This window comes from Phyllostomus discolor, chromosome 12 (assembly GCF_004126475.2).
Source record: "Phyllostomus discolor isolate MPI-MPIP mPhyDis1 chromosome 12, mPhyDis1.pri.v3, whole genome shotgun sequence".
NCBI lineage: Eukaryota > Metazoa > Chordata > Mammalia > Chiroptera > Phyllostomidae > Phyllostomus > Phyllostomus discolor.
Window position 1 is genome coordinate 73,321,528 of NC_040914.2, and position 23,111 is coordinate 73,344,638.

The 23,111-nt window shown below is 52.2% G+C and overlaps 1 protein-coding gene across 1 annotated transcript in view; it reads left to right on the forward strand.

The window, feature by feature from the left end:
* ATP2C2 (ATPase secretory pathway Ca2+ transporting 2) overlaps positions 1 to 23,111 on the forward strand; it is a 62,007-nt gene extending 38,896 nt beyond the window's left edge. Inside the window, exons 12-27 of the mRNA XM_028502020.2 lie at positions 5,962 to 6,086; positions 6,233 to 6,330; positions 7,176 to 7,277; positions 8,622 to 8,711; positions 10,860 to 10,961; positions 12,376 to 12,532; positions 13,831 to 14,001; positions 15,321 to 15,418; positions 15,516 to 15,566; positions 16,592 to 16,758; positions 17,977 to 18,045; positions 18,145 to 18,261; positions 19,630 to 19,777; positions 21,089 to 21,187; positions 21,348 to 21,489; positions 22,875 to 23,111. Of these exons, the coding sequence (XP_028357821.1) occupies positions 5,962 to 6,086; positions 6,233 to 6,330; positions 7,176 to 7,277; positions 8,622 to 8,711; positions 10,860 to 10,961; positions 12,376 to 12,532; positions 13,831 to 14,001; positions 15,321 to 15,418; positions 15,516 to 15,566; positions 16,592 to 16,758; positions 17,977 to 18,045; positions 18,145 to 18,261; positions 19,630 to 19,777; positions 21,089 to 21,187; positions 21,348 to 21,489; positions 22,875 to 22,993 (1,855 nt within the window). The 3' untranslated portion in view covers positions 22,994 to 23,111. The remainder of the gene's footprint in view (positions 1 to 5,961; positions 6,087 to 6,232; positions 6,331 to 7,175; positions 7,278 to 8,621; positions 8,712 to 10,859; positions 10,962 to 12,375; positions 12,533 to 13,830; positions 14,002 to 15,320; positions 15,419 to 15,515; positions 15,567 to 16,591; positions 16,759 to 17,976; positions 18,046 to 18,144; positions 18,262 to 19,629; positions 19,778 to 21,088; positions 21,188 to 21,347; positions 21,490 to 22,874) is intronic.

A 23,111-nucleotide genomic window follows, 5' to 3' on the forward strand; every position in this document is an offset into this window, starting at 1 on the left:
CAGAACTTAAATTCCTGGTTTCCAGGGGCTGGGGGGGAGGGTATGAGGTGTGACTGCTAACTTACCGGGGCTTTTTCGGAGATGACGAAAATGCTCTAAAATAGATTTTAGTGATGGTCGCACAATTCTGAGTATACTAGAAACCACCAAGTTACAAACTCACTTTAAAAGGGGGGATTTATGGTATGGGAATTATATCCCAAAAGGGGCAACAAAAAGCACCAAAGGTTGTTATTACAAGGACCCCTGGGGCCGTTCTGGTTTATATGTCAAGGTCAACTGTTGGCAATCATCTGTGCGGTAACTGTCACCACAGTACATCACAGCGATGCACTCCCAGTGGCCCGGGCCCCCCAGCCTGTGCTGGGTCCTGGAGGTCGCAGGGTGCTGCCTCCCTAGTGCTGGCCAGTGCGGGCAGCAGAACCTCGCTTTCAGGCTTCGGTGTACGTGTCTCTGGTGCCTGGTCAAGCTTGTCTGTGTGGAATGAAGGGATGCCCCTTACCTGCTGGTTAGCAACGGGACAGGTTCAAATGCAAGTCTTTGAGGCAGCCGAGGCCTTGGTTTTCGGTCTCGCTGCACCGTGCGAGTTGGTACAGGGGCAGGCTGGCAAAATCAGCGCATGCAAAGGTGTGTGTCCTCTTTCAAGACTGTTCTGTGGCTGTTTTCCAAATGAATGGAAATCAGAAAAGTCTTTGGTTTTAGACACTTTGCCATTTCTTTAACAAACTAAATCTCATTAGTACCAAATCCTGGGGGCATGAATTTTTTTTTAAAACCGAAAGATAAAAGAGAAGAGTTGGTTTAAAGAATGCTATGTACTCAGAATACAGAAGGCATGCAAGTGCAACAAAAATCATAAAAGCAAAGTAGAGATGACAGACATTTGAAAATCCCCATCTGAAACTGATTCCAAGCCCAAAAATAAAGTCCACCTTTTCCATTAAAAAAGTCCTAGGATGAGACACATCCTAACCACATCAGAATATCTTAAAAAGATAGTTCTCAGTATGAAAAACTGTGCTAACAGTTCATTGTCTTCAGATTTTTGCTTTAAATAGTCTATAAATAAGTGGATTGCCACCAGGGTTTGCACGCTCGCTCCCAAACACTTTGGAACCATGAAAAGAAGGCTGTTGTGCTGTCCAGAAGGTCCTGCTGGATTTCAGGCTGTTTTTCCTGGAACGCACCAGGCTCATCCTTGCATTTCTGCAGCGGCCATGAGAAAGGGCTTTCGAGGCTGCAGGTGACGGAGCCCAGGGTGTTCTGAAAGTACCAGGCTGTGATCTCACGTCAGTTGTGGATTCCCAACTTTATATCCTGAGCAGTTAGGTGTGATAAAGGGCATAAAAAAATAGAAACCATATTCATGGAGCTTTTGATGGCCACTTACTCTTCTGTGTTAGTGTCTGTACTGACCACGTGACCTAACTGTATTGCTTTCACTAAACCCATCTCATGCTCAGAGCATGGCATTGGAGATTGAGGCATTGGCAGGGTCATGCCCTGTCCAGAGACTGTAGGAGAGAATCTGTTCATGCCCTCTCCCAGCTTCCGGTGTTGCTCATGGATTCACTCTAGTCTCTGCCTCTGTTGTCACATGGCCTCTCCCTGAGCGTCTGTCTCTCCTCTTTTAAGGACCCCAGTCATACCGGACTAGGGTGGACACCCTGATCACTTAGTCACATCTGCAAAGACCCTATTTCCAAATAGGGTCACATTCACAGGTCCTGAGGGTTGGCACTTCAATAACAGCTCTGTGAGGGGACACAATTCACCCACAATACTGAGCAGAAGTTGCTGCGGAGAAACTCAACAGAGGAGCAAGTTCAAGGAAGTACAAGCTGGGTGGGTGTGAAGGGCCATTGACACGGATGTTGAAATTGCCAAGAATATGATGCGAATGGAGAGAGCAGTGGGAAATCACTTCTAGAGTCTTCAAGGGATTGAAGGGGGTGTAAACAGGGGTCTAGTGATGCTGTGGTGAGGGGGAGGAGCGCAAGTGGAACTCGTGACCTCAGTTCAGTATTACAAAGCTCCATGGGCTCCATTTCACAGATTGGGAAACCGAGGTTAAGGGTAACACACTTGCCCATAGTTACAGAATCAGGTTGTGGAAGAGACCAATTTCAAACCCACTACATTCTGAGCCAAAGCCAGGTTCTTGGCAGTGCCCCTTGCTGCCCACCCTTGGCAGCCATCAGTGGTTGGTTTGTTCGTGTGCCCTACAGGTGTTTGTGGGACACCTGTTGACTATCCGCTTGCATCATCCAGTGATGCTAGAGCTGGATCGTGGAGTTTGCAGGCTGACTGGGAAAGTAAATGTAAACAATTTAAGTGAATGTTAATAAAATAATTATGACTTACAATCAGTGCTACAAAGGAAACAATGCAGGGTCAGAGATGAACGGAGAGACAGGAGGCGATGTACCCAGAAAAGGTGGCCAGGGAAGGTTTCTCTGAGGAGTTGGAGCTGGAGCGATGAGAAGGAGCCCGCTAAGGCAAGAGCAGGGAGGGCCCTCGGGCAGGGGAAGGGCATGGGCAGAGGCTTGGAGGTGGGAAGGCGCAGGCATGTCTGGGGGACACCAGGAGGCGTGACTGGGGCTGGGCTTGGTGAGCAGAACGAGATGGTAGGGTCGGGTAAGGGACAGCCTCTGGGGAAGATGATGGGCTCCTTTCTCTCCCGATTCTCATGATTTCATCGGAGTCCTTCTTGACCAGGCCAGGCCATCACTACCATTCTCTTGGAGCAGAGAGATGAACATCATTGGCCTTTCTTAACATAGAGACCGAAGGTGATGGGAAGCGGGACCCCCAGCTTGTTTCAGAGGAGTGGGAGGAGGGGGAGCGGGGAGTGAGCAGCTGGCTGCACTGTGGGGAGGGGAGTTGGCATCGAGGAAGGACATCCTGCACAAGTGGCTCACTGCAGAGCGGAGGTCTGACATTAGCTTAAGAAACCCAGAGTCCTGGGAGAGCCTGTGCAACGCTGGTTACTGGTGGGCATACTCAGGAGGTCTGGGTGGGGCCCAGGACGCTGCATTCCTAACAATCTCCCAGGGGCTACTGATGCTGCTGGCTCAGGAAGCGCACTTTGAGTGGTGAGGCTGCCATGGGAAACTGTCGCAGTCAGGGTCCAGCAAGAAGCAGGGCCAGGGAAGAAGGATGAGCCCCTGAAAAGAGGGCTCAGGTGACTAAGCCTTCTGAGGCAAGGTTCCCAAGTGCTCAGGTGCCCTGATGCTCAAGAGCCTCCCCGAAAAAATGATGTGTCCCATCCCCATTTTTAAAAAAAATTTATTTATCTGTAGAGAGAGGGGAAGGGAGGGAGAAAGAGAGAAGGGAGAGAAACCTCAATGTGTGGTTGCCTTTTGAGTACCCCCCAATGGGGACCTGGCCTGCAACCCAGACATGTGCCCCAACCTGAAACTGAACCGACAACCCTTCGGTTTGCAGTCCTGGGCTCAATCCACTGAGCCACAATAGCCAGAGCCCACCCCCATTTTTTAAAAAAAATTTATTTGTTTGTTTGTTTTTTTCATTTATTTAAATTTTTTCCATCACCATTTATCCCCCTATACATTTTCCATGTCCACCCATTCCCCCCACCCCACAATCACCACAGTTGTCTGTGTCCATGAGTTCTTTCTTTCTTTTTTTCTTTTTTGCTCAATCCCTCCCCCACATCTGGTCCCCCTACCACCCCAGAGCTGTCAGCCTGCTCTCTATGAGTCTGTCTGTATTTTGCTTATTGTTCACTTTGTTCATTAGATCCCACATATGTGTGAAATCACATGGTATTTGTCTTTCCCTGACTGGCTTATTTAGCAAAATGTTCTTCAGGCCCACCCATGCTGTTTGCAAAGGTAAAATTTTCTTTTTTTGTGGCTGAGTAGTATTCCGTTGTGCAAATGTCCCGTAGCTGTTTTATCCACCCATCTACTGACAGTCCGTTGCCCATTTATGACCACAGAAAGTTCCATGAGCCAAATGGCAACTCAGTATTTCCAGGTAAACAACAAAAAGGCCTTCCGTGTCCATCCCCGTCCTCCCTCCCAAGGTCACACCTAATTTCCGTCTTAACGTTCCCTTCTGTCTCATGCATTCTCCTTGATCTGTGGGAAACTTGCCACTCAGAGAAAATTGACTGTTCATTTCCCTTGTGATTTTGCAAGGAGGTTTTTAGCAGAATTCAAGTCCCTCAGAATGACCAAATTAGAATATAGAACTGGCAGGGTAGCCAGCGAGGAAGAGATTCTCCAAAAATAGATGAAATGAGAATCATTCTCCTAAACATTTATCCCAACTCCCTCTGCCTTGAGTGACACTCGGGGCGACCCGAGGTATATTGCTTGTCCTGGCCCACCCTAGTCTTTACTAGTTTGTAGATTCATTTTGTTTTTAATTATGAAAGCCTCTTGGTACAAAATCACCCTTCCCATGTCATATAGGGGGAAAATCCCCTTCTTAGCCTTTGAAATGTTTGCTCAGTTGGTCTTGTCAGCCTGTACCATAAAACCAAGGAAGCCTTCGTAGCCTTCTTGCCATCATCACCATAGAAACCGGCACAGCCCCTGGGCCACGTTCAGTCACCTTGGTTTGTGTAACTGAATGCTCCACCGTCTCTGGGTAAAAGGTCACCATCATGTACTGTATTTCTTTGATTCTAAGATGCACATCTTTTTCACATTTTAACTTCTCTGAAGTCAGACTTCTTATAAGTGACGTGATAAAGTCCCATGTTGCTGATTAATTGGCTGTGTCTAGTTCTTTCTTCATGGTACACAAGATAATGGTGTCCTTCACAAGCAGCATTGTCTTAGATTGGACAGAACACATATGTCTGGCTTGGTTGAATGGGCCTCCTCAGCTGGGCTCTCTGATTATTAACCAGCCCACATAGAGAGCTTGCCATGTGTGAGGCTGGTGTGGGCCTGGATGCCCGCCACGCGTTCACGGTGTGTCCCCTCACTCAGCAGAAGCTCACTGAAGGCCTGCAGGGCTCTGCTGCAGCGTCGAGTGCGGGGGGCGAACCGTGGCGGGTGTGGCGCGGTGACGCTCACTGCGCAGCTCCGCACAAAAGCACCCTCCCCCTCACTCACCTCCAGCCTCCCCCACTGGCCTGAGGTCAGCTGGCCCTTGACCAGCCCTCTGCTGGGCCTGCTCACGGATGGGAAATCAGGGAGTAGTCAACCCCGATTCTGGAGCCAAACTGGGGCAGAAAGAGCCCCTTATTAGCAGCCTATCCCATGCTGACACACTGCCCACAGGAGGGGGACCCATGTTCTCAATCCCAGTTCAGATTCCCCAAAAAGAGAAGCTTATTGGTTCAGCGATGATCACATGTTCTCCTCTAATCCCATCAACCACGGCTATGGGAGAGCAGGGTCACAGGTACAGAAAGAGTTGGAGGGGTGATAAAGAAGAGAACGGATACCCCAAAACAGATCTGCTGCAACAGGCAAAGGCATAGCCGTGTCACTTTGCCTCCCTCAATTTTAATTTCCTGTCTGGCTTCCTCACCGGAAGTGTCCAAACCATTAGACCAATGAAAAGTGAAATTTAAGGGAGGCGCCTCTGAACCAAAATATTCCACCTTCTACTTATTGCCTGATTCTGGAAATTCCTGTCCTAGGGCCCAGAGACTTTTCTCTTTAATAAATGAGAGCAATTGAAATGCAAAAGCACTTAAAGAGGCAAAACAATTGGCAAACTAGTTCATACTCAAGTGTGGATAGCTGGTAGATGAGGTTCCTTCCCAAAATCAGGGGCTTGCAGGGATAGAGCTCAGAACAATGGGTGTTGAAGAAGGAGACAGGTGCATCATAGCATGGGGAACAGAGACAAGAACAGGGACTTTGGGGACACTAGAGACAAGTTTCTCCAGGTAAAGTTGTTGCCGATCCCAGCTGGAGTTCATAACATTCTTAAGTGTGTGTGAAAGCTGATCTGTTTGGCCTTTCCACCCAGCCTGGCTGTGGCCGCCATTCCAGAGGGTCTGCCCATCGTCGTCATGGTCACGCTGGTCCTGGGCGTGCTGCGGATGGCCAAGAAGCAGGTCATTGTGAAGAAGTTACCGATCGTGGAGACTTTAGGTGAGGGACTCCCGCTGCTTGAATTCATATCAATTGCATTGAATGGATGTTTTGGTGCCATGTTGATTCAACCTGGGTATTTCATAAGCCTGAAACTTGCGGTGATGGCTGTGTTTTCCTCCTTATCCTGATGTTCCCTGTGCCAGGTTGCTGCAACGTCATCTGTTCTGATAAGACGGGGACTCTGACTGCCAATGAAATGACTGTCACCCAGCTTGTGACGTCTGATGGGCTCCATGCTGAGGTGGGTGTTGTGTGAACGCGCAAGGTTCAAGACACGCGTGTGCCCTGCCAGCCCCTTTTCTTCCTGGGAAAGCACAGGGAGTCTTCCAGACAATAAGGACAAAACTAATACGGTTACCTTGTGCAAACCGCTCGTTACCAGTAGCTACATGAAGCATGACTGACTTCGGGTAGCCACCTTTATTTTTCATTAACTTTAATGATGAGCACATTATAAAAATTAAAAGCTGGAAAACAATCATCCATAACCTCCCATGTAAACTCACCACGATTAGTCCATTTGTGGCTTTGAGTCTCACCTGTGCATTGGCTCCCTGAATGTGCAATTTTGTATCTTGCTGCTTTTTTCACAAAATATTCCACACCAAGGGCCAGCAGTGACAGCCGGAAGGCCGTTGCCTGTTTGTGTAAATGAGGCTTTGTTGGCCTGCTGCCACCCCCTTCTGTTCGTATGTTGTCAATGGCTCCGTTTGCGTCACGACAGTGAAGCTGAGTCGTCACAAGAGGTTGCATGGACAAAATACGAAAATGTTTGCCCTCTGACTGTATTAGAAAAAGTTTGCCTGCCTCCGTTCCAAACGTAAGCACTCCTCTGTGCTGTGATGTAGTTTTCTTAACCAGAATTGTTCCTGGCTGCAGAATATCCCATTGAGGAAAATTATCCCAGTTTACCGGCGGTTACTCTGATTAATGCACAGCCCTGCCGGGAGCGTCTTCATGCCTGAAGCCTTGTTTGTAGCTAGGGTTTTGTCCTTGGGATGGAGCCCCAGAAAAGATACTAGGGGTCAACCTGGGGAGCGTATTTTTGACATTTGATGCCATCCTCTCTGTCCCTTTGCCCTGCAGGTCAGCGGAGTTGGGTACAATGGCCAAGGGACAGTCTGTCTTTTACCGTCAAAGGAAGTCATTAAGGAGTTTTCCAACGTCTCGGTGGGGAAATTAGTGGAGGTAAGTGTCAAATAGCACCATGGGAGAAATATGCATTTAGAACGGAGCTGATGGGGATTCGCTCTGAAAAGAGGAACAGTTCTTGGCCCAACTGGTTCTTGGTGGGGCCGCCCCCAGGAGTTAGGCTGTCACAGTGGCCCTGGAAACAGATGGAAACATTAGAGGCAAGAGAAGAACTAGAGCCCTCTGTCCACCTTGCTGCCTGCCAGAGAGGCTTTAGAGCAGCCCTCACAGAGAAGGAGCTCAGTGATGGCTGGACGATAATCACGTGATGTGTGCTGCCTCCTGGTATTGTCAATACTCATAATTACCAGCCACACGCATCCTCCCAGAGATGTGCATTAGTCCTCCCGCATAGCAGTGCCCTCTGAGATGCCTGAGCCCAGCTGTCTTTATGACATTTAATGAGCACTCGCCCCTCACAGGCCCCACCTCCAGGGCCACTTACTTATCACAGCAACCCTGTGAGGCCTGTCCTGTTACCTCAATAGTCTGCAGATTAAGAAATGGGCTCAGCCCTGACCAAGCTTAGTGGGTTGGGTGTTGTATTGCAAAGTGAGAGGTCGCTGGTTCGCTCCCTGGTCATGGCACATGCCTGGGTTGCAGGCCAGGTCCCCGTTCGGGGCATGTATGAGAAGCAACCTGTTGATGTTTTTCTCTCACATCGATGTTTCTCTCTCGTCCTCCCTCCCTTCCTCTCTCTCTAAAAATAAATAAACAAAACCTTAAAAAAGAGAGAGAGTGGTCCTCCTGCTGGTAGCCAACCAGAAGGCCACTCTTTAAATAAAGAAAGAAATAAGGCTCAGAGGGGTGGTGTGAGCACCCAAGATCACCCAGCCAGCGAGGGAGGGAAGCTGGGCCTCCCCCATGCTCTTCGGTGTGTTTCTTTTCCATTACTGTTTTTAATTGAGCTATAACTTAGATGCCCCAGCATTCACCCTTCTAAAGTATACAGTTCAGTCGTTTTCAGTACATTCACAAAGCTGCGCAGCCGTCACCACTGTCTAACCCCAGGGCACTGGGTCACCCCGACAGCAGCCCCACGCCCAGTATCGGTCCCCACCAGGCCGCCTGCCTCCCCACCGCGTTTCCTCAGGAAGGCTTGAAGACCAACAGCACGCAGCAGAGTCAGCGAGACTTACTGCGCTCGTGTTGAAGTGCGGGGACCCCGCTGTGTTTTGAGGAGTAAATCTTGTCTCCCACCCCCACCCCAGCCAAGCTTCAAAGGTGGCTCAAGTCTCAGTGTCTGACTTTGTCCTGTGCCCGAGTGAGCCCAGGACCCTGAGGGTGCGGGCTCCGAAAATTAACTACAGACATTCAGAACCCCCTCCCCCTTCCTTTCAGGCAGGCTGTGTCGCCAACAACGCTGTCATCGGGAAAAACACCGTGATGGGACAGCCCACGGAGGGTGCCTTGATCGCCCTGGCTATGAAGGTGGGAAATATTTTTTTTCCTTTGAATACATTCAATTGGTTCCAGGGCTCAGCGGTTAGACCCTGAGCTCTGCGACTGGGCAGAAACGCTCTCCACTCAGGGCCCAGTGCCCGGCGCGGAGCGGCTGCTCACGAGGGCTGAAGGGATGGGTGGGGGGGTTGATGGGTGTGCCTCTCTGCTTTGTGCACAGGGGTCAAAGGACAGAAGAGGTCCAATCAGTCCCCTCTGCCGAGGCAGAAGCCCACCCATGGGTGCTTGTCCTGTGGGAGTGGACCCGCTCACTCTTCCCAGCCGCTCCGCTTCCAGCCGCTGCCTCCTGTGCTATAACCCTTCTTCTCACGGCTGCCTCAGACACTCTCTTCAAGTTCCCTGCCTTTCCGCCTCTGTGGACACCTCTGCCCACCCAGGCACCCCGAGTGGCCACGCTGTCCTGTCTCCATCTGTTCCCCTGTCTCTTTCCCAGCATAAGACCCGGGGCCCCTCATCTCTGCCCCTTGCCCGTGTCACAGCCCGGCACGGGGTGCTCCAGGAGCCTATGCTGGGTGGGTGGATGAGCACGGAGAAGGGTTACCTTTCCCGTGCATCCCTGTGAAGGTAAATGAGGCGCTATAAGACATGGCTACACCATATTCTGTTCCATATTCTGTTCCATATTCCGTTCTGGAAATTCTCTCCAGAATGTCAGTAATACCAAATAGCACTTACTGCCCCCTTCAAAGCGGTGAGGGCCACCCCACTCAACAACTCCCACTGCATGCAGGGAGGGACGGCTGGCCCGGCTGTCACAGCAGGCGAGAAATCCCCAGGATGCAGTCCATGCTCTGCTCCCCCTGCCAACCCTGGACAGCATAGAGAGGACAGAGGTTCCAGAACCCTCTCTTCTTTATGTGTTAGGGTTTCACTCCTTCATGGGTCCAAACTATTTGGGGGGCCTGGTTTGGGACTTCTGAATATACCTTTTAAAATAAAATAAACAACAGCTGAAGTGTGAGAGGCATGGTGCCGAGTACTCACTGTGTTTGTCATCTGGTTCACCCTCAGACCTCTCCTTCACCTCACTTCCTGTGTCAGTTTCCTAGCGTTGCCAAAAGACAGCATCCTGTTGTAATCTGCATGCCCCAAACAACAGAAATTGATTCTCGCACGGTCTGGAAACTAGAAGTCCAAACCGAAGGGGTCAGCAGGCCACACTCCCTCTCCCACTGCTACCGGCAATCCCAAGTGCTCCACGGTCTGCAGAGCATCCCTCTGAGCTCCGCCCGAGTCTCACATGGCACCGTCCTCCTCACATGGTGCCATCCTCCTCACGTAGTGCTGTCCTCCTCACATGGCCACTATCCTCCTCTCCCCAGGACACTGGTCGTACTGGGTCAGGCCTGCCCTAAGACCTCGTCTTACTGAGACGACATCTCCAGTGACCCTTTCTCCAAATAAGATCCCACTCACAGGTGCTGGGGTGAGGACTTCAACACCCCTTTTGGAGGGACACAGTGCAACCCATAATACCCTCCTAAGGAGCCTTTTCAGACTTTTTTTTCTAATCACTCCTTCCATGGAAGTTCAAAGCTGCAGATAGGTGGTGTATCTATTCATACACTACATGCATATCTATGCTTTATGTAGAATAAGTAGATTTTTTGCACCCCACCTAGACCAATTTTCACCCCTTGTGGGGCAATGAAATGTGCAGGTTAGGACTGGTGTACGGTTGGGAGAACTGAGGCTCAGGGCTATCAGCTAATCAGCCCCCAGACTGTCGAAGAGCCAGCAAGTGTCAGGCCTGGCAAGGCCCCCAGGCTGTGACAACAGGCCACCCCACTAACCCAGAGGCCCTTTTTGGGAAATTGCGACATCTTCAAGTCTGAACATTTCTTCTGACAGAAACCCCGCAGGCTTCTGTTGCTGAGCAGGTTTCAGCTGGAAGCTATTGCGAAGACCATGTGATTCTGTCCCTGAGACAAGAGAAAAGAGAAATTTTTTTTTCTGGTTGGGACATTCGACCACAAATGGCCTTTCTTTGTGAGCTAACTGCTTGGATTTCTCATCTGCCCAAGATAGTTTGAATAATGAATAATTTAAATGGACTGAGATTTGCATAGAGATTGCTTTAGAATGACTCACTGAAAGTGTCTCATTTTATTATCCTAGATGGACTTAAGTGATATTAAAGATTCATATGTGAGAAAAAAAGAGATCCCGTTCAGCTCGGAGCAGAAGTGGATGGCGGTGAGATGCAGCCCCAAGAATGAGGTGAGTTTGCTTCCCTGCCCTTTCCGCCACCCCCTGCCCCCAAATCAAGCAAAATGCAACCATCAGGGAGAACAGTTTAAAGTCTCTGGCAACTTCCACGAGGCTCCAGATACATGAGAATACAGTCAATAGCAATTACGTCTTTGACTCTCTTGGGTCTTCTTCTGGGATTGTTGTCTGCATCATTGGTTCCCCCAGTGGGGTTCCTGGACCAGCACATCAGCATCACCTGGGGAGTTGTCAGAAATGCAGGTTCTCAGGTTCCACCCTGGAACTCCTGAAATTCTAGGGCTGGGACCCAGTCACTGGTGTTCGCTGGGGACTCCGATGCATGTTCCATGTGAGACGTGCAGGCCTGGGATGCAGCTGTCGAGTCAGTCCTGCCGGAGCAACTGTATGCTTCTGCTGCAGACATCGGCCCCACTGCTAACTCGGGTCCTTCCTGCGCATCCCCTCGCTAAGTTCTTTACACACCTGAGCTAACCGTCACCATGGGGGACCAGCCCTCATTCCCGAAGGGGGTCCCCCACGAACAGTGTGAACAGAGAGCTCGCAGGCGCACACACATGCGTGTTCCTGGCTGTCCCTGGGTGGGAGGCAGCTAACTGGTCTTTTTTTTTTCCTTTTTTTATTTTAAAATTTCCTGTGGCTTTTCAGATTTTCTACAATTGAAAAAAGCTTTTTTAAAAGAAGCTTTATTATTACTTTCCACGTTCTCCTCCAACCTTCCCCGTTCTGTCCCGCTCGTTCTGGGATCTGTTGTGTCGAGTCCAGGCTGAGCTTTCCCATCTCATTCAGGGCGGAAGGCAGCTCGACCAGCTCAGCCCAGGCCTTTGCCGTGAGGGGCGGGCATGTACATTCTGGGTGCATAACAGGAGTCATGGCTTATTTTTGAATGTCTTAGTACCTTCAAATCTCCCCCTGAGGGCAATTCTAATATATCCTCATCAAAAAATGATGGAAATGTGACTTTAAAAATTGAAGCTCCTTATAATTTTTCCCTTCTTTTCTCCCTACCCATCCCCAACCAGAGGTAACTCCCCTTAAGAATCTGGGATAGAACATTCTGAAATATGAGTAGATATCTAGCAGTCAATCACATACCTAAAACATAACACTGGCTGAGATATGGCCAATTAATGAAATGTACTGGATACTCTAAGTGACATTAACAAGGTGACTTTTAATGTAGAGTGGGGTGGTAGGGGTCAAAGATCAGCCCTCTTCTTTTTATGGGCTGTATAGTATTCCATTGTGCAGCTCTCCTGTGACTTACCTGATGTGCCCTATGTCAGGGACAGCTGACAGTCCACTGTAAAGAACCCTGCTGTGAACATCTCTCTGTGGTTGAGGTGACAGTCTCTGAGAGCTGAAGCTTCCAGCGACAGATCTTTTTCCTTTTGTCTTTTTCAAGGAGCAGGAAGACATTTACTTCATGAAGGGGGCCTTCGAAGAAGTGATCCATTACTGCACCACATACAACAACGGGGGCATCCCACTGCCCCTGACACCCCAACAGAGATCCTTCTGCCAGCAGGAGGAGAAGAAGATGGGGTCACTTGGCCTGCGGGGTCAGTGCCTGTGGCCCCAGCCCCAAGCTTTAAGTCCGCATGTAACACTGACTTTTCAAGCTCATTAATGCAGGGTCCTTAGCCAATAAGGTGATTGGTCAGAACAGCAGTCACGCAATGTGCTGATGAAAGTAGAGCAAGTATGGAGTTTGTAGGGATCCCCCACCCACCAAATGACACCCATTAGTCCAGACCTGGCTCATGTGTGAGAAGAGGTGGAACCCTGATCCTGAGTTTTCTGAGACAGGTGCCTGGGACACCCAGAAACAACCAATTTTCCCAATTGGTCTTCTTACTCATCGCTTACTGTCAGGAAAACCTAGAGCCCTTTTAAATCAAGGCAGACGTTTCATTCCTTGGCCATTTCCAATTTCCTGCACCAGGGCCAATGCCTTTCCCGACGGGCAGAACATCAAACCAAGTTTCCTACCACATCATTTGTCGGCCTGTTTTCAGAGAAAGTGTCTAGAAACACTCTGGAACACCTGTGTTCCCTCCGGGGAAAATGAGAAGCATTGGGCTTCAGTTGCCTTGTTTCTCCCCCTGCAGAGAGCGCAGATTATACATCGCTGGCAGCTTGCTGACCAGTAAGAGTGGCGGGGGGTGGGGGGGGGGACAGCTGCGGGAAAGGGAGGACAGCACCTCAGCACGGGCACATGGCACCTGCCTTAGGCAGGCGCAGCTGGGGGCTGCTGGGCCACAGGCCCCTCTGTTATCGGTAAGGTGACGAAGTAAGGTCCCTTCCAGTGCCGACCCTTCTCGGAGCACTCGCCCCCGGGAGCTGGCCTGGCTTCTATGCCACCGAAACAGCGTCAAGGCCAAGACAAGCCAACAGAGCCCTCTCACCGTGTTACCCTGCCACACAGTTTCTTAACCTTTGGTAGCAGCTCCCCCAGCCTGCTGGAGGTAGCAAAATGAGAGCAGAGTAAATGAAAGACCAGGACAACTGTCAGAAATGTCCCGTCGTAGGCTGTCTTACAGGCTGCCTCATGGCCACTCTTGCTGGGGTGGGGTGAGGGTTGCACACCACCGCTGGACAGAGGTCTTATTTCCTGCCAGAGAAGTTGTCTCTAGCGTGTCTCTCGCACCCTCTCGGGGTGACACTGAGGCCCTGCATATCGGCGACCACTGCAAAGACCTTTGCCTCCCTTGTAGTCGGGAGCTCAGTGCCCTCGCCCCTCACAGACAGAGGAGGGACTGCAACATAATGGGGGCCGGGGTTGCCTGGGGGAAAAATCAGTCCTCGAGCCCTGCCCCCCACCCTCCGTGACACTCCCGTGGGTCTCGTCTCTCTGCAGTGCTGGCCCTGGCTTCTGGGCCCGAGCTGGGGCAGCTGACATTTCTGGGTCTCGTGGGGATCATCGACCCTCCGAGGGCTGGCGTGAAGGAAGCGGTGCAGGTTCTCTCCGAGTCCGGTGTGTCCGTGAAGATGATCACGGGGGATGCCCTGGAGACGGCCTTGGCGATAGGTAACAGGGGAAGGGGAGGGCGAGGAGGGAAGGACCTGCCATCCTTTACAGTGGGGGCACCACTTCTGCTAATTCACAGCAATCCCAGTCAGGAGTGCTGGCCTTGCACCCAGGAAAGATTCTGGGATTTGTGTGCCTGCATTTCACCGTTAAAACTGTTGTCTCTAAAATGCTGGCAGATTGTCCAAAAGTGGAGACTTCATGTACTGAGTTGGCCAAAAAGTTCATTCAGCTTCTTTCATAAAATATTAGACATTTTTTTCATTTTTACCAATAACTTTATTGATCTGGATATTTTGAGTATGTAGGCTCTCTCCCATGTGGTATGTTGATCATTCTCAATTAATGTCATGATTTGATCGCTATCAACTTCAAATGGTCCACCCAACTGTGGAGCATCGTCCAGAGAGAAATGTCCTGCACAAAACTTTGCAAACCACTTTTGATCAGCCACAGCACCTTCTCCACACACTGCACACATCTTCTTTTGCATTACTTGTATTTTTGCCTTTCTTGAAATAATAAACCATAATATGCCACAAATGCTGAATATTTTCTTCTATCTTCAATACTAAAATGACTACACAAAAATTCACCAATTTTGATAGTTTTTTAGATGCATGCTGATAAGACAGCTGTCACAATACAGTCTAACAAAATTGTTTTGAATGAAGTTAAAGACAACTAAGCACTACTAGAGCCATCATACAGAAAAAAAAACTTTTTGGTCAACCCAATATAATGAGAACCTACTATGTGCCGGGGCTTTTCATCCATGATCTCACTTCACCTTCACAGGCAACATCGGCCCCTGTGTACAGTTCCAGCCTGGTTTCTGCCACCAGCTGAGTACCCTTGGCAAACCATTGGGACACTCTGACCCTCAGGCTCTTCACCAGCAGAGCGCTAGAGCTAGCGACCCTGTCCCCACTACTCCCCTTGTTACTAATGTGAGGGTTGTCACTCCTTGGTTCTGTTGCCTCTCTGGCGTGAGGAAGCCCAGTACTGTGGAGCCAGCCAGAACCCTGTCAGGTTCCAGTATGACCAGCTCTGTGACTTCAGGGAAGTTATTTCCCTCTCAGCTTCCTGATCTTTGAGGTGCGGGGTCAGGAGGCCCTTGTTTTAGGTTAATTCCATGGATGGAATTAGATCATGTAACATAGCAGGCGCTCAGTAAATGGGAGCCATCATGGTCTTGTTCTTGTTATTCCGAGGCCAAGGCAGGGACTGAGGTCAGGTGGGAGGCGTGAGGCTGGGGAAGGGACCCCAGGCTCAGGCCTCGGAGCGAGCCCTCGGAATGGTTTCTTCCCACCCCGCAGGAAGGAACATCGGCCTGTGCAACGGGAAGCTGAGCGCCATGTCCGGGGAGGAGGTGGAAAGCATGGAGCAGAGCAAGCTGGCTAACCGTGTCGGGAAGGTGGGGTCCTCCCGGGGGGGCCACTGGGAGGTGGTGGAGGGGGGATGTTCCCAGCTTTGTGTTCGCTGACTCCACTCTTTCACACCTCTGTATACAGGTATCTGTCTTCTTCAGGACCAGCCCGAAGCACAAGCTCAAAATCATAAAGGTAAGCTGTGTGCAGGGACAGGTTCTGCCTCACGTGTCCTTCAGGGTGAAGTCCAGGGCAGCAGTGACGGCTCTGCTCCACAGGATGGCCCAGGGCCCACGATGGCAGAAGCCCAGCCATCCTCGAGCTGGGGCTTCCTTCCCTAGGTCCAGGGCAGCTGCCTCAGCGGTGCCCTTTACCCAGCCTCTGGGGAGGGGAGGACTGGGGCCCTTTACCCCATGCACTGAAATCAAGGGGCAGGAGCTAGGTGATGCAAAGGGGAAGTGAAGAGAGGCTGGCCGTCATCGGTCAGGTGCTCTTTGGCATATTCTTGTCAGTTACCTCCAGGCCTCAGTCTCCTTGTCTGTCAAGTGGGGTACCACGAATGGCATCCGCTAATTCACAAGGTTGGCGAGAGGATCGAAGGGAGCCAGGCCTGTGACGCTCTTGACATGGTGCCAAATAAAGAGTGGATCTGATTTTCGGATTGTGCATCAAAAGCTGAAAGTACTGGAATGAGTCCTGAAAATGTGTGTGGTTTCTCACATGTGTACACTTTGAGAATTTAGCCTTTGACTCGTGTTGCTTATTTTATGTTATTCTTGGGGTTTTTTTTTCTGTTTTGCACAGTAAATTTCTACTCAAGTTATTCCTTGAAGAAAATGCTGGGCATTGCGTAGCTCAGGGGACGAGTTGATTATTATTTGTTAACGGTGATGGATAACACGTCCGAGCCTCTGCTACTGTGGGGCACTGTCACATCCACAGTCTGAGTTTAGGCCTCCCCACAGCCCTGTGAAGGAGGGACTGTTGCTCCCATTTGGCAGATGGAAAAACTGAGGTTGAGAGGTTCAAAGCTTGCCCATTCCCACAGCTACTGGGGTGGAGCTGGGATTCAGACTCCCGCCAGGTGCCTCCAGTGCCATTCAGAGAGGGGACTCTGCCGTCAGCCACGCGGTGTGGACAGCAGAGCATCAGGGGGGAAGGAAGGACCTAGAAGGAAGGGCCTCAGGCTACATGCTTCCCCTCGCCTGCTCTTTCCAAAGGCTTTGCAGGAGTCAGGGGCGATCGTGGCCATGACCGGGGATGGGGTGAATGATGCCGTGGCCCTGAAGTCTGCGGACATTGGGATCGCCATGGGGCGGACGGGCACCGATGTCAGCAAAGAGGCTGCCAACATGATCCTGGTGGACGATGACTTCTCAGCCATCATGTAAGTTGCTCTTCAGGTGTTTTTAGTGGCAAAAATGTGTGGGTAAACCACACTTTTTTTGTGTCCCCTAACCTGCTGATCTATAGATACAACGTGTCCCAGTCCCAAACACCACTTACAGCAGAGCCACGGGGGCCACCCTGGGTAGGGGCAGACAGCACCAGGGGAGTGTTACAGGCGCAGCAGAACCCGAGCGTGCGCACTGATAGAAACGCCTGGGTCAGATGTGCACAAGAGGCGTGCGAGCTGCAGCACCGTGCACAGGGAATCCTGGGTCCCTAAATGCCAGTAGCGAGAGATGGGACTACAGTGTGGCCATCACAAAACCATTTTGAAGAACATTTTAATGACAGAGAAATGCTCACACTCTAGTGTTAAATGAAAAGCACTAAAAAATAAATGTATTCAGTTTGAGAGAAACAAGTATTTTCAGTTTGAGTCTAGTGTTGTGTTTGCCGTGGTACGTACATTTCACGCACTGAGAAGGGATTGGACAGAAATGCCCAGGTCATTAACACGGAAGTGGTTTATGTAAATTACAACAATGGGAGTGGGGAAAAATCTTTCCTCCAACCTAATATCAAAAATCTGAACAAATTCTGAAGTTTGGTGGGGTTGCTGACTTTATGAAAGGGGTCTTTTCTTTACACATGGATTCACCCTAGGAATTCCTAGAACAGCTCTTCCTGGTAAGAAAGTGTAGTTAATATCTAGCGCTACAGCTTTAGTTCTTTTGCAAAACTTTTTAGTGAAAAAGGGGAGGGTTAGACAGTTCTCTCCTACCTTAGGGCCTCAAGGACTTTCACAAGGAGCCTTCTAACAATATAATGATGACGTTTTCAACCTCATATCTCTCTCTTCTTGCTGTGCCCCAGATCTAATTATTGGATTTCATTGGTTTGACTGTGCCTCTCATCAGTGGTTAATCACAGAGGCACGTGAGGCACTTCAGGGGTCCTGGGCAGGGGCTGCGGTCCCAGGCTCGGATGACAGATTAATTTAGGCTTCAGACAGAAGGGCGACCCTGGCTGAGGGGCCTGTCTCCGGCAGCTGACGAAGCCTGTTGGAACATCATCATTCTGCACCAGTGTGTTCCCAATAATGCCAGAGAGGGGAAAGAGGAAGGAGGGGTACCAGGAGCAGCTTCATTTAGCAGCTGCCAGAGTTGCCTTTCCACCAGGCCTTCTTTGCAAATAAATGCTTTCTCATCCCTTGCAGGAATGCGGTGGAGGAAGGCAAGGGGATTTTTCACAACATCAAAAACTTCGTCCGATTTCAGCTGAGCACGTAAGTCCAGGCCAGCCTCTCCCCGTGCCATTGGGGGCTGCACCTGCATCGGGCAGGCAGCTGCTGATGGGTCCCTCTCCTGCCGCTTTTGCCCTGCAGGAGCATCTCGGCCTTGAGCCTCATCACTCTGTCCACCATGTGCAACCTGCCCAGCCCCCTCAACGCCATGCAGATCCTGTGGATCAACATCATCATGGACGGGCCGCCCGCACAGAGGTGAGGCGCTGGGCTGGCTAGGATGCTTCTGCCAGCCTCCGCTCACTGCACCCCTCCTCTGCACAGGGGCCCGGTGCTAGGGGTGGACACGCACTATCACTGGCCCTAAGGAGCCCGGAAAACTTACGTGTGGCGCACTTGGGGGAGAGACGGCGAGTGGAATGTGCTGGACACGGGGAAGCACCTAGGCAGGCAGTGTGGGGAGTAATGGAACAGCCTGCCTGGAATGCTCTCCCTGGGCTAGCTGCATGGCCCAGCCCTGTTCATTCATGGCACTGCCTTCGAGAAGTCTTCCCTGATTACTCTAACAGCAGCCTCCTCACTCTTAGTCACCTTACCCTGCTTTATTTTTCCCCAGACAGGAAAACATGTATTTCCTTGCTTATCTGATTATGCACAGTCCGTCTCCCCTTTAGAACGTCAGCTTCACAGAGGCAAGGTTTTTGTTGTGTTCCCTTCAGGACCCCCAGGTGCTTGGCATACAGGGGGGTGCAGCCAATTACTGGCTGAATGAACAAGAAGGGAGAGTTAGGCAGGCCGGCTGATGGGGAAGAGAGAACGGGCTTTGGAGTGAGGAAGACCAAGGCAGGCAAACAGCGCTTCACTATGACTGAGCGCACAGCAGGTGTTGTTCCCGTGGTAGCTGATTTATCGTTACTATTGTTAATTTAACCACCACCAGTGACAGCTGCTGGAGGAAAGAGGGTTGTACCTGGTCGTCCCCTCCCACGCCCAGAGTAAGGGCTCCCTCACCTACATGCTCTTCCTGAGAACAGGGCCAGGACTTCAGCCATAGCTGCTCAGAGCGGGGCCTCACCCACCCTGCTCCCTCCTCAGCAGCCCACACCACGGCGGCTCAAGGCGGCTGTGCCTCCATGGACGGGGAGCTCTGGGGTGTGCAGGGCCTGGCTCCTGTTTCTCCCGGCCGGCTGCGAGAGGCCAGGCCCAACTTTGGGGCTGCGTGTGGTGATGGAAATTGAGCAGAGGAATGACTAGGTGTGGTCAAAGATCAAGATGTGTCCGGGAGGGGGACGGGTTGTCCAGGTGGAGGTGGGCAGGCTGCCTTTGGGGTTCAGGCTGTGGGGGGCTCCCTGGAGTGAGCCAAGGGGCTGGGCAGTTAGGGACGGGTCAGAAGGGCAGGGTGGGCTTTCACAGAGGGCGTGGAGGTCCCCGTGAGGCCAGGAGTAGCTCTGGCCCACAGGGGACAACAGGGAGGCCTTTGCCACCTCCCCATCCTGGCTGTGGCTTTGACGGTGACTTGAGCACGTCTCTGCTCCAGGTTTCCTTTTAGGTGTAACTGCTTCATGCCTTTTCAAAGCTGCCTTTCTCAGTGGTTCATTCCAAAGTTTCCCGTTTTGTTCTGAGCAGCTTGGGGGTGGAGCCGGTGGACAAAGACACCCTCCGGCAGCCCCCGAGGAATGTCAAGGACATGATCCTCAGCAGAGCCCTCATCCTGAAGATCCTCCTGTCGGCTTCTGTCATCATCAGCGGGACCCTCTTCATCTTCTGGAAAGAGGTGAGGAGAGTCCTTGCTAGCTCGGCTCCTTCGGTGCCCGGGCGTGAGGCTGATGCAAAGCTGGCGTGTGGGAAGCAGGGTGGGCCGTCCTGCTGTGGGGTGGGGGCCCCAGGAGTTGCCTTTGCAGAGGTGGGACAAAGCAGGAGGGATGTGAGGCCTCAGGGGCAGAGAAAAGAATTCATACTTTTTTCTAAATGGGACACCTGCTCCTGCTTCTTCCTGTTGTCACCAGGAAATACTTTGAAATCTACTAAAAGAAACTCCTGTCTTATTCCTGGAGGTGATAGTTGGCAGGATCTTATTAGGGATCATCTTTCTGTGGCCTGTAAGTTCAGGGAGCCCCCTCCCAAGCCACCCAGTGATCTAGACAAAGACCTTTCGCCCCAATTGCCCGTGTGCAAGAAGGGGGATGGGACACTGGAAGGCCACCCTTCCGCCCTGAGAGCGGCTTTGCTTCTTCCCAGACTCTGCCCCTGCCCGGGAAAGCGGCAGAGGCCCTGCCTTTGTCCAGCTGTGTCCTTAGCCTGGTGCAGGGAGAGACACAGGCCTTCCTGTTGTAAAGCCAGGTCCTCAGTGTGGGTCCCCACGGCGGCACCCACACCCCAGGACCTGGTGACAACTGCACATTCTCAGGCCCCGCCAGGACCTCCTGAGTTGCCCTGTTTCAGCTGTTCCCCCAGGGGAGGCTGTGGGAACCTCTGGCCCACAGACGAGCTCAAGCAGGGATGAGGCCCGCTGCCTGGGCCGGAGCGATTCCTTGCCACCTCTATGAGGCAGAGTTCCAGGAGCACGCCCAGAACCTTCTCTCCTTCGGCTCCAGCACCCCCCACCCCCTTCCATGTCAACCAGAACAGGACCTGAGGCAGGTCCCACCAGCAGGGCCAGAGCCAGGGAGGGGTCGGTGGCTTTGTTCATTCAGCCTCACAGGCCTCAGTTCTCCGTGGGGTGGGGGTCCTTCTGCCTTCCTTGTAGGAGTGACATTCTGTGATGTGGAAGTAACCGTAGAGGCGTCACCTGCTGGAGGAAGGGCCACTCCATTTCCTAGTTCATGGTTTCTCCCCTCCAGCATCAGGGCCCATTAGTAGCCCCTCCCAGGTTCTGACAGAGGGGCCAGTCCTGGGGGCGGGGCGATCGGGAGACACTTCTGGGTCACACCAGTTGACTCAAGGCTGACAACGGGAGGTTTTGATCAATTCCCAGTAAACCTAAGTCCTGTGGCCTGGACATGAGTGGCGATCACAGGTGCTCCCTCTCTCCCCGGCCTCTTGGTGAAGGGGCTGCATCCCCTCCTTCCATGCGCTTATGTTCCAGATCCCCGAAGACAAGGCGAGCACCCCGCGTACCACGACCATGACCTTCACCTGCTTTGTGTTCTTTGACCTCTTCAATGCCTTGACCTGTCGCTCTCAGGTGAGACCTGAGAGCTGCCCTCGGGGCCCTCTCGGCTTCCTTCCCTGTAGAACTGAACTGTGTTCCCAGTGAGAGACCGTGGTCCCTGCCGCAGTCACCCGGGGGCTCTCGGACACAGCCACCCTTGTCTGAGCGGGGGTCATGTGCCCCTCTCCCGCAGACCAAGTTGATATTCGAGATCGGCTTCCTCCGGAATCACATGTTCCTCTACTCGGTGCTCGGGTCAGTTCTAGGGCAGCTGGCTGTGATTTACGTCCCACCCCTGCAGAAGGTCTTCCAGACGGAGAATCTGGGGGCACTCGGTGAGTAGGAGGGGACGGGATGCCCAGCGACCGTGGTGATCACGCACCTGGGGAGAGGGGCTGCTAAGTCCCAACCTGGGGCCATTCCATCCCCAAAGGAACAGACCGGTGCCTACACTGGGTAGGATGGTCACATGATGGGGACATGGATGGCCCAGGGCAGAAGGGGACTTAGCATCTTGGTCCCCACAGGGCAAGGAGGCTCAGAGCATAGGCAGCAAATGCAGTGACAGTCTGGGCTTAGCCTGTGACATGCCGTGTGCCCCAGCTGAGTCAGTTGTCCCCCACAAGCAGTGGGGGATTTAAACAGGGACCAGTGTGACTTAGACACCTGCTTACCTGCAGACAGGGCGTCAGCCACCCAGCAGTTCTTGCTTAAAGTGATAGGATTTAGTGACCAGCTCTCTAGGGGCCAAGCCCATGTTCCTGGTCCAGAGCCCCCGGGGCTCTCCTCCATCCCCGACTAGGCTTCCCACAGACCCTCGTTCGTTCTTCCGAAGCTGCCCAAGGGGGCTTGACCTCCTTTGCCTGAAGCCATGATGATAGTGAGCAGGAGTGGGAGGAGGGTCTGGTCCTGAGGGGGAGGAAGTCGCCTAGAGAGGGACACTGACCACAGACACTTGGAGGGAGCAGAGGCAAACACCACTTCCTGCCTCCTCCCTCCCTTCCGGCCGGAGCTCTCCATTGGCCAGCCCCACAGGGGCAGGCACGGGAGGCAGCCCCAGGCAGAGCACAGGGGGCTGAGGCAGGACTGGGGAATGTCGGCTCTTTCTCCCTAAAATCTGAAAAGCAATGTCTGGGTAGGTCTGCTGTGAAAACCCTGTGGGCACAGACAAAAGAGCCCCCAAATTTTACTGGGTGTTCCGATCCCTGGGCACTAAGGCAGCTCCCCAGCTCTGAAGGAAACACCGTGCTGTGCTTGGGCAACACTGGTGTCACGCACCATTGACAACAGGGGTCGGGGGCGGGTCCGAACAGTAAGACGCCACAGCGGGGCCCCAGGGGAGACTTTGGGGACTAACCCACTAGTACAAGTCAGGGGGGCTGGGACCAGAAGCAATGGTCAGAAGGTGCTGACCTTGGTGACATGCCCACTACCCAGCACACCTGCCCCTTGCCCTGAACCACCTGGAATGGCTATTGGTCCTTGTGGAGCTGGCTCAGGAGGCTCGGGGGAGTGGAAGCAGCTGGGGCCCAGTTTCTGACCCCCCTGCCCGTCTCTCTGTCAGTCAGTCCCTGAGAGTGGCCGGCAGACATGCAGCCAGCTGCATGCTGGGCACTGCCCCGACACAGGGAAGCGCTGGCAGGGTCCTGGGCAGAGCGGGGCTGGTGGTGGGAGGACGAGCTGTGCTCTCTGACCCTCCCCTCTCCTCCTCTTTCCACAGACTTGTTGCTCTTGACCGGACTGGCCTCCTCCGTGTTCGTCTTGTCAGAGCTCCTCAAACTATGTGAGAAGTTCTGCTCCAGAGCCCAGAAAGCCCAGGCTCACTGTGAAGCTGTATAGTGGACCCGACCAGTGTAAACTCCCCTAAGTAACCATGTTTTTAGGTATATGTTTATGTCTGAAGAGGGCTGGTTTCAGGACGCCGCAGCACCAGGTCACTCACCGAGTGCTGCCTGGG